The 11,382-nt window shown below is 45.0% G+C and overlaps 1 protein-coding gene across 1 annotated transcript; it reads right to left on the bottom strand.

Moving 5' to 3' along the window:
- Positions 1-9,467: 9,467 nt before the first annotated feature.
- LOC121804049 (DELLA protein GAI-like) lies at positions 9,468-9,872 on the bottom strand. Its single transcript, XM_042203600.1, has one exon. It carries the CDS (start codon positions 9,870-9,872, stop codon positions 9,468-9,470), a length of 405 nt encoding a protein of 134 aa, XP_042059534.1.
- Positions 9,873-11,382: the final 1,510 nt, after the last annotated feature.

The following is an 11,382-nucleotide window of genomic DNA, read 5'->3' as shown; positions in this document are numbered from 1 at the left end:
TGAAGAAACCTCTTGACGTTGAAAATTTGCATGCTATAGATGTTATTAACCCTTTGGTCCAAGAATACCTTGAGACGGAATTAATGCAGGAACAGATTGAGAACTCCGAGATGAGTCATGCCATTGATAGAGAAGTGGCCAGTTGGTGTCAAGCAATGAACACAAGTGAGTTATCTGATGAGGAGTTAGCTGAAGCAATTCTGAAATTCTGTGCAAATCCGGAGCTAGCTAGGTCAAGGAATACACCTTATGTGGCGAGCGTGGAAGGTTCTGCTGGGTCGAGGAAGGGAATGACAACCGAAACAACAGAGAAAAATCCCTTGCCCCAGGAAAAAGACGTTCCCAAGAAAGAGTTGAAAACACTTCCACCAGGCCTAAAGTATGCTTATTTACAGAAAAATGAAACTTTCCCTGTGATTATCAACAGCAGCTTGACCGAGGGACAGGAAGAGGAACTGCTGAAGGTAATCCGAAGAAACAAGAAGGCTATTGGGTGGACACTCTCTGACCTGGTAGGAATTAGTCCAGATTTGTGCATGCATCACATCCGCTTGGAGGAAGGAGCAAAAGCCTGCAGAGATCCTCAACGCAAATTGAATCCTAACATGAGGGAGGAAGTGCTGAAGGAAGTATTGAAACTACTCTCCCTAGGAATCATTTATTCCATACCAGACAGTGAATGGGTGAGTCCAGTCCATATGGTACCCAAGAAGTCAGGAATACAGGTGGTCAAGAACGACAAGAATGAATTGGTGCCCACCAGACTAGTCACTGGGTGGAGGATGTGCATCGATTATAGGAAGTTAAATGAAGCGACCAAGAAAGACCATTTCCCTCTACCTTTCATTGACCAGATGCTGGAGAGGCTAGCGGGCAAGCAATACTTCTGTTTCCTAGACGGGTATAGTGGGTATTTTCAAATCTATGTGGATCCCGAGGACCAGGAGAAGACAACTTTCACGTGTCCTTTCGGCACGTATGCTTACAGGAGGATGCCGTTTGGCCTGTGGAATGTGCCAGGCACTTTTCAGCGGTGTATGATGAGTATCTTCTCGGATCTCTTGGAGGACTGCATCAAGATTTTTATGGACGACTTCACTGTGTACGGGAATTCATTTGACTCATGTTTGGCTAGTTTGGATATAGTATTGAGAAGGTGCCAGGAAAAACATTTGGTTTTAAACTTCGAGAAATGCCACTTTATGGTCCCTGAGGGAATTGTCCTAGGGCACGTAGTCTCGGAAAGAGGTATACAGGTAGACCATGCAAAGATTGAGGTGATCTCAAAACTGCCTTACCCGACGAATCAGAAGGAGGTGAGAGGATTCCTAGGGCATGCCGGATTCTATAGGAGGTTCATAAAAGATTTCACAAAAATTGCTCAGCCACTCACCCACTTGTTGCATAACGATGTTGATTTTGTCTTTGATGAGGAATGCAAAAAGGCTTTTCGTTGTTAAAAGACAGGCTAGTATCTGCGCCTATTATTAGAGCGCCCGACTGGAATCTACCCTTTGAGATTATGTGTGACGCAAGCGATTATGCGGTGGGAGCGGTGCTAGGTCAAAGAGTTGATGGAAAAAGCTATGTGATCTTTTATGCTTCAAAAACGCTGAATCAAGCTCAGAGAAATTATGACACTACTGAAAAAGAAATGCTGGCGGTAGTATACTCATTTGAGAAATTTTGCCCGTACTTGCTTGGGTCGAGGGTGATAGTCTTCACCGACCACGCGGCTATAAAGTACCTGTTGGCAAAGAAAGAATCCAAGCCGAGATTAATCCGATGGGTGTTTCTTTTGCATGAATTCGATTGGGAAGTCAGAGACAAAAAGGGAACAGAAAATAAAGTAGCCGATCATCTGAGCAGGATATTTCAAGGGGAGACCGAGGAAGCAATACCGGATGCATTCCCAGAGGAACATTTGTACTACGTGAAAAAATTTCCTCGACCTATCAGCTGGGAAGAGATTATGGTATTAACAGGTCCAGGGGATGCCGAAAAAGGGAAATATCATCAAAACGCTGAGCCATGGTTCGCTGACCTGGCAAATTACTTAGTCACTGGAGAGGTGCCCAGTTTGCAAGTAATTTCCCAGGCCCAGAAGATGAAATTGAAGAGCGAGGCCAAGTACTATTTCTGGGATGACCCGTATTTGTGGCGAATGGGAGCCGACCAAGTAATCCGGAGGTGTATTCCGGAGTGGGAACAGAGGGATGTGCTGAATCATTGCCATGCTCTAGCATGTGGAGGTCACTTTGGACCTAGGAAGACCGCAAGGAAGGTGTTAGATAGTGGTTTTTACTGGCCTACATTGCATAAGGATGCGTTCGAGTTTTGTCAGAATTGTGAGAGGTGTCAACAGACTGGGGGAATCTCCAGAAGAGATGAAATGCCGCAAGTCCCGGTGATCGTTTGTGAAATTTTCGATGTTTGGGGAATGGACTTCATGGGTCCATTTCCATCTTCATACGGGAATACATACATACTAGTGGCAGTGGATTATGTTTCGAAATGGATAGAAGCCAAGGCGACCACATCTTGCGAAGCTAAGGAGGTATCGAAGTTTCTTAGAGCTAATGTCTTCAATCGGTACGGAGTGCCCAGAGCTATAATATCTGACAATGGGACGCATTTCCGCAACCGGACTATTGAAGCTTTGATGAGAAAGTATGGCGTCCACCACAGATTGTCTACACCTTATCATCCTCAATCTAACGGCCAGGCAGAAATATCAAACAGAGAAATCAAAGCGATCCTGGAAAAAACGGTGAATCCGTCGAGGAAAGACTGGAGCAAGAGAATTGATGATGCATTATGGGCATACAGAACAGCGTATAAAACGCCCATTGGAATGTCTCCTTACAGGTTAGTATTCGGTAAGATATGTCACTTGCCGGTGGGAATTGAGCACAAGGCGTACTGGGCGGTCAAGGAGATTAATATGACTCCTCAAGCTTGTGAGGAAGAGAGGAAACTGCAACTCCAGGAGTTGGAAGAATTGCGACTTGAATCCTATGAGTCAGCAATGTGGTACAAGGAAAAGACCAAGTTGTGGCATGATAAGAATCTCCGGACCAAGGAACTGCAAGTGGGGCAGAAGGTTCTCCTGTTCCAGTCCCGACTCAAGTTAATGCCCGGTAAGCTGAAGTCCAAATGGACTGGACCATACACTGTTGTGAGTCTGCGTGCGAACGGAGCGGTAGAAATCCAGGGAAGTTTTTCAAACTCTACTCCATTTCTTGTCAATGGCCATAGGGTAAAGGTATTTAGGGATAACTCGGAGATGTGTGTAGTGGACGAAGTTCCACTACGCGTACTCTCTAATATCGCCTGTTCATTCTGGGAAGTGAGTGTTCTTGGAGATTTCCTAGGTCCAGTATCGAAGAAGTTTTATCATGGCCTGGTCTAGGGAATCTTGAGAACACTGGAACATAAATTGTAAATATTTAGTCGCTTTTAGTAAATCAAGAAAACCCAAACAAATCAGAAAACAAACAATCTTCCAAAAATATTTTTGAAATACCAGGCTCCTTAAGGAATATTTTTGATACTGTCATACCCTAGACCCGGGGAGTCTGGCGTTTCAATTTTTAGTTTAATGTTTTTCTCTAAGTGTGATTTTGCAGAAGAAAGTTACTTGGGCAGGGAATTGAGGAGTAAAATTTTGGAGGGAGTAGGCACCGACTCGGATTTCAAAAGACACCTTTATGGGGAGGCGTACGGTCGCTAGCGTCATGCCTGCAAACCACCTGCAACAAAAACCGTCCTCGCCCATACCTATCGGATAATAACCGTGTTCTCATTTTATTTTACTTATTCACTCTCTCTCTACATCCGAAATTCCCCAAATTCTCTCTAGGCTTTCTCTTTTCTAACCCTAATCAAAGTAATTTCCGTCCAAGTCTGTGTAAAATTTTTTTTGCAGAGTTCTCCATGGATAACAAGCGAAGTGCCGGGAACACCTCAGGATCCGCCGATTCAAGTGCGGCAACGTTTATGGTCGAGCTATTCCAGAAATTCGGGGGTGCGGAGAAGGCGATGGAGGCATTCTCCATGTTTGCAACCGCAATGGGTAAATCCGTACATGCTGCTCCGACTTCTAGTGTACCACAACCGGAGGCCGTTTCAGAACCCGTCGCCGAACCTGAAATCGTTCAAGAAGTCATCGCCAGTCCAGAACCCACTCCCGTACTAGAGGAGACAGCTGTTCCAGAGACCACCACACAACCGGAGGACGTTCCAGAATCCACGACCACCAGTCCGGAACCACCCACAACAGGGGATCGTGAAGACGACTCAGATCTGGTCACAGGGTTGGAATTGTTGGCTATGAACGAACCAAGGTTAGACTCTGCAACTGAGGGGGGAACCCTTATTTCGATTAGTTTTTTCGAGGGGGTGAATCCCGTACTCGCCAGTGAGGAATGTGTTGAGAGAGATGTTCTGAAACCGTCTGGGGAAGTCAAAGATTTTGTTGTTGATGTTAGTATTTCTGAGGGGGAAACCCCTGTTTTGAAAGAATCTGTGGGGGGAGGCCCCTACAGTTGGTAAAGATGAGGGCGACGAGGCCCTAAATTCTGAACAAAATATGGAGGGGGATACCCCCGAGAAACCGGTGGGTACTGAGGCCCACGTCGGAGAAGGATTTGAGGGGATAAAGACCCATGTTTATATTTCGGGGGCAACCCCATTGTTGTCCACGGAGGGGGAAGCCCTCGATTCTGAAGTTGGCCAGGAACCCGCAGACGCTGGGGTGGATTTGATTATGGATCTGACCGAGATCCCAGAGGAGACCGACTCACCGGTAAATCCCAGAGATGCTAGGAGGCGGGCTCGCCGGAGCCTCCTTGATGAGATTGATGAAACAGTGGAGCCGACGGAGGAAGAATTGCTAGGTCTAGAGACCGCAGCATCTGAACAAGAGAACTCTCCCAGACCTGGCAGGGGGGAGAGTGATAAGGAGAAACGCCGCCAAGCGGCTGAGAAGAAAATGAAGGGGAAACAAATTGCTCCTTCCTCGACCAAGAAGGCAAGAGGGAAGTCTACTGAATCCACACTTCCACCGGCAGCTAAGGTGCCATATGCCGCAGAAACCCCTATGAGTCCAGCGACTCGGAAGAAGAACAAGAAGAGGAACTCAACTTTGAGCCCGCCGAAGTGTGGATAACAAACAGCTTGCTAGATGAAATGAGGAAGTTTGACGACCCAAAACGCAAGGCCATTTATAAAGAGAAGAGTACTGAGGGGAAGGTCGCTAAGTCTGGAAAGATGTATAGCTCATCGGAGCTCAAGAAGATTGCTTGCAACGGTGAATTCAGGACTTATATCGACGCCATAGGCTTCGATTGGTTGCTCAAGCACAGTACTGTCGAGGTTCCGATTGACCTGGCCCTAGAATTCTTTTCCACCTTCCGATTTAAGTCCACTACCGATTTGGATGCTGACTCAATTAATTTCAGACTTCTCAATGAGGAACATACGATGAGCATCCGGGAATGGACCTTGCGGATGGGTTTGCTGACACGAACGGAGGACGATGAGGGCCTGTGGAATGCAAGAATGGTGGGTCCGCCGAAAATGACGCCGGGATTCAAAGCGCAAAGCGCATGGGAGTTTTTGACTCACCCGAGGGTGGGTCAGTTTAAAACAAGCTGTTCGAAGGCACACCATATTGAGGACAGGGTCCTGCGATTTGCCCAGACTTTTATTAGTTACAATTTAATGGGCACAGCCAACAACGCTCTGACTACCGCCGATCTGTACTTCACATGGTGCATGGCTACGGGGGTAAGAGTTCACTTGGGCTACTGGTTAGCCCAAGCCTGCCATCAAGTGACTGCAAATCCTTCTCGGCACCTATACACATGCCACCTACTCGGGGCTTATCTGCAGAGGAATGTGATCATGAAGTTCCATAAGGCATGCCGAGAGGTAAAGACATGCTCGCCCCCTGAGGTTTTTAACATGGATTATTTTTTCAATAAAGGGTTGCTGATCGCACGCGGAAGGGAAGTATGCTTTTACGAGGTTGGGCAGTCAGAGACTCAGGTGAAACAGGAACCCGATGTGGTGGAAGTGAAGGATACTGCTTACATGGAAGCAGGAGCCAGGATAGAAGTAGAGGAAGTGCGAAAGGAGGTTGGTTGGATGAGGTCAGAAATGAAAATGGTTTTGGAGGGGATTGTGGCCCTGCGGGGAAAAGGGAAGAATAGTGCTGAGGCTGAGAGTGTCAGGAAAGAAGTCGCTGGAGTACGAACGGAACTGGAAGAAATAAGGACGGAAGTTAGGAAGGTTCGGGAGGAAATGGTAGCCCTCAAGGGGCGCATTTCTGATCTAGTGGTATCATCGTCCAGATGTACTGAGAGGATGTCGGAGGGCGTCACACTGATGATGAAGATGACGAAGTGGCTTCAAGCGAAGTTCCCCGAGACACCGAAGGGACTTCCTGAACCTAGCGGCGGTTCCAAGACGCCGGGTCAAGGGAGTCTAGCTGTGCAGAAGCCGCCACAAGCCCAAAGGCCTCAGACCACCTCGTCTTCCTCCAGGCCCGTGATTTTGAAGAAAACCGTACCCCGACCCACAGAAGATCAGAAGGAGACGCCGGAGTCACCGGCACGAAAGAAAGCTAAGGTGACCCAGCAGACAGTGCCACCAAAGTCTAGCCCTCGCGGGGGCCAGACCCCGAATTAAAATCCCCCAAAACCAAGTAATTCTTATTTTTTTTCTGTCTTTTACTTTTCGTTTTTCTTTCATTTGTGTTTTTATGTGCCTGCATGCTTCGTTTGTATATATGTGTTATACCTTTCCACACTTAGCCCATTTTTTGGTCTAAGTGTGAGAAGGGGCTTTTGTTTTGCATGTCTTGGTTTTGTATGTTGCGCCTTCTCCCACTTAGCCCGATATTCGGTCTAAGTGTGAGAAGTTTGTTTTGTTCATATGTTTTGTTTGTTGTCTGCTGTTCTTATTTCCTTTTCCCCCCTTCACTAGGATAGCTTGGGGACAAGCTTGAGTGAAGTGGGAGGGGGGAGTAAGTATGTGTCTTTTTTTTTTCTTCTGTTTTAGAGTCTTTAGGATGTGTGTTTCGCATGAGCTAGTGAGATAATAAGGCAGGTTTCCCTTAGTAAGAGTGATTGAAGAAAGAAAGCAGATCAACTTTGACACCTTCTTCCTTAATAAGCCGAATGCGATCTGAATGAAGTTAGGACGATGGAAAATGCCTTAGATAACCTAGCTGTGCAGCCCTACTATAAAGTGAGTTATAAGCCTAAACACCTTTTGTGCTAACATGTAAATTGGGCTGCCACTCGATGCTTAGGGAGTAGAGTATGAAGGAGAAAATAAATGGGTTAAGAAGGTATAAGCTGGACGAAGTCCAGAAAAAATGAGGTATAAGCTGGACGAAGTCCAGAAAAAAGGAGGTATAAGCTGGACGAAGTCCAGGGCAGGTTTGAAAGAAAAAAAAATTATAATCCTTAAGGGCAGAAAAATCGTAGCATGACCCAGGGAAATTCATAGGAAAGGAGAAGTAAGACGGAAAAAACTCTCATAACCCGACGCATCAGTGGTATAACCTTAACTGTGGAGCGTTTTGATCCTAGCATCCCTGGTGAGGAATGAGTGATCGAGCGAACCTAACAGATGGGAAATCGATAGGCTATCTTGACAAACTGACGGACCGTTTAGGCAGACGAAGGAAGGGGGAAGATTTGAAGACTGTAATCGATCAGATTGAACTTAAACTTGTGGGGATAGTAGCTTAAAATTTGAAACTAGTTCATGTTTGTTTGTTTTGTTGTGTTTCTGTTCTTTGTGTTGTTTTCTTTTCCAATTCCGTAGTTGCTTAGGTCTAGGAGTTTGTTTTCATTTTTAGGATTTTACTTGGTAACCATGCATTGAAATTCGCCTTATTCCTATTTTCTTGTCTTTCATACTTGAGGACAAGCATGGTTTAAGTGTGAGCAGTTTGATAAGGCTAATTTCATGCATCGGTCTAGGGGTTTTATTTCGTGAAATTACTGGGTCTAACGCACGATTTAAGCTAGGTGTGTGAAGATTTTCGCTAGATCCAGGAAAAGAAGAGGACGCTTGCATGGTCCTAGGAAACTGGCGAAAAAGTGGACATTATGAAGGAAATTGCTTCACGGAGGAAGCCTCGGAGTTGAAGGGTAGAATAGGGATTTCTACGAAGACTCTAGAAGGCTATGTCCGCATCTATAAAAGGAAGAAGCATGCAAGCTGGAGGGATCTTCTGGGTGGAGACCTTGCTAATAGCCTGTAGCTTAATCCATTCTCTTCACACTCTTGGGTTCTTTCGGTGGGAAATTCAGGGCACACTAGGGGGTTCACCTCTAGCTTTCATACATTTTCGATCTGGTTGTAACACCGTCCTTCTTTAGGGTGAAGAAACAATTTATTTTCCGTTTTCGTTTCTGCTGAATTCGCCGAGCTTCGCTGTTCGAAGCTCGGACCTCTTTTGTTTCTGGATATTTCTTACTTTTATGAAAGTTTCGTTTTCGTTTACGTCGATCGTGATGGTTACTGTTGTTTGATTGTGTTTACTTGAATTCTGGAGTTGGATTGTTGGAGTTGGTTGATTTCTGGATTATTGCAGGTTAACGGTTGAATCTGGGAGAATGGAGCTGGTTTGTGAATGATCGGGGTTTTGTCTGGTTAATGTTGTGGAGTTGTTCGTGATTGTTGGAATTTGGCGGTGATCGGAGCAGATCTGTTAGAATCGGAGTTATGGAGTTGATTTTGTTGATTGTTGAGTTTGGATTGCTTGGATCCGGAGTGGATTAAGCGTCCGACGTGATTCTGAGCAGGAGTGTTTAATTTTATACCACGCTTACGTGTTTTCATTTCATTTCGCCTAGTTTACGTAGATCTGGTGTATTTCCGATTCGTAGCAAGTTTCCGGCGTCCAAATTTCTATATTCTGTTCGAATCCAGGAGTATGCTCTGTTTTCTGCATTTACGCGTCTGAGTTGGTTAGGAAATTGTATGGGTTGGTTGTCTGGAAACATGGTCCCCACTGTTAGTTGCTTTCTGTTTAGCTAGATTAGGTAATTGTTTACTTAGTCTAGGGAGTAATTGTGTCTTTCGGATTTGATGTCTGATTCCAGTAAGTTTTCTGTGTCCTAGGTCTAGCGTTTACATTTCTTGCCTAGATCTAGTGATAGTTAAAATCTCAACCCCTTTGCGTGGCAGCAGCCGTTTGTTTCCATAGTCTCTTAGCACTACTTTGCGAATCCATCTCTGTGGGATCGACCCCACTTCCCTATACTAATTCATAGTATTCGGGTTTAGGGATTTATTTTTGAAGGGGAGTCGAGTGTGTCCAACGACAAAAACACTGTAGTTCTCTTGAGTTCCTGGACCCAGTGATCCAGTGGATTTAAGGAGCGTTGTGTCTGGACCGAGCTTTGCATTAATTCTCATATGTGCACACTTGCTTACTCCTGAGTCTAGTCATTCGACATTAGAGTCGAGACAGAGGACAAGACCACTTCAGTGTGGTTCGCCTCTTGCTCCACCACCGTCACGATCTTCGGCCGCATTGCCTTGGTCGAATTTAGAACCTTCTCAACCGCACTGGGCTGGGCTAGCAGCTGATGCAGCTTGAAAATGGAATTCACACCCACCGTCTCCTCATCATCGCCTGCCCTAATTTCCAGCATCGCCACATCGAGATCGGCCAGCGAATTTGTCACAAATCCACGGAATTCGAACTCCACGCCTATCGTTTCAGCTAGCCGCACCAATTTCCACCCTACTTGCTGCAAGGCATCGCTGTTATAGGGCTGCGGCGGCCTGATCCCGGTTAACCTGATCACCGGTGGGGCCCCGGGCCGCAGAGCCAGCGCCTGCATCAGTGCCGGCTACTGCATCCCCTGCCTCAAGCTTAAATAGATCGCATGAACACGATTCGAGCCGGTGAAAGCCTCCAGAATTGCCTGATTCGTCATGAAATACAAAATTTGGAAGAAATTGACCTTTGAGTTTGGGAGAAATCGGCGTTGAATTCACGTTGATATATTGCGTTGAATTCACATTGATATATTGAATTCTGAAAATGCCCTTGGGCTATTATTTCTAACAAAAATCTGAAAATTTGTTTAACCTATAAGATTAAATTGGATTAACAAAATGTGTGGCTGAGATTTGTTCCCTAGTTATACACTTAATATTACTTATACTTTGATCACTATTATATATATATAGAGTCTCATTATTCACAAATCCAGTCTTAAAGACCGGACTAGAGACCAAATTTGGGCCCTTAGATCTTAAATTTGATGGATATGATTAGAAAATTAAGGGTTATTTTTCGTAGTTCATTGCATACACAATTTACTTCAACGCGGGGGTATTTACGTCATTTTGTAATTAGGGTAAAAAATTAGAGTTCTTAGATTAAAAAAATTAACTCATTCACATTCCACCTTCTCCCCCATCTTATCTCAAAACCTCTCTGAGAAAGCAACGATTCTTCATCTTCATCCATCATCTCCGACCGATTTAACTCAAATCGACGACAATCATCCCCGATTCAGCATCTCCATCGGTCGATACATCATCTATATCCGCTGATTCGGCATCTAAATCCGCCGATTCAGCATCTTCATCTTCGCGGTACAGACGCCGTCGCCGGCATGAGACAACATGTGCGACTCTCACGGCTGTCGCACCCCTTCAGCGCCATCACCTCACCATAGCCGCTGTCATTGTGCAATTGTTGCAGATATGCCGTCGTGGCCACCGTCGTTTTCTTACTCCATCGTTGCCTATGTCCGCTCGAAGCTACATCATAGTCATCTCCTTCGCGTTGGCTCTGCTCACCGTGTTTATTGCTGCTGCCGAGTCACCACCGTGGACAGATGTGCCTCACTGTTGTTGCTGAGTTCAGATAACTCTTGAATATTGAATTGATGGTAATACTTGGTTAAAAAATGCGATGAGCAAGTGAGATTTGTGCGGAAAAGGTGACGCAGTTTGTTTGATTACTCAATCCATTTGTTCAATAATTTGGGGGGGAGGTTATGATTTTCTGAAGCTGAAGGCTCTTCCGTGAACACTGCAGAAATGAAGTAATATGTGTAGAAACATTTGAAATCCAACTGGAATGAAATAAATACCTAGTCCAATAATGTAATAATATTTTTGAATGAAGTAATAAATCTATTGGAATAAATTGTATTTTTACACTAAATAAAGTAAAAACCTTGTTTAGTGAAATCGAATGAAGCATGTGTTGAATCATTTGAAAACCTACTAGAATGAACTAAAAACCTATTTGAATGAAGTAACGACCCATTTGAATGAAGTAATAAACCTATTAGAATGAAGTAATACCTACTGGAATGAAGTAAAAATCTATTT

The sequence above is a fragment of the Salvia splendens genome, chromosome 5 (assembly GCF_004379255.2).
Source record: "Salvia splendens isolate huo1 chromosome 5, SspV2, whole genome shotgun sequence".
NCBI lineage: Eukaryota > Viridiplantae > Streptophyta > Magnoliopsida > Lamiales > Lamiaceae > Salvia > Salvia splendens.
Note: the sequence above shows the minus strand (reverse complement) of the source record. Positions and strands in the feature narration are given on the sequence as shown.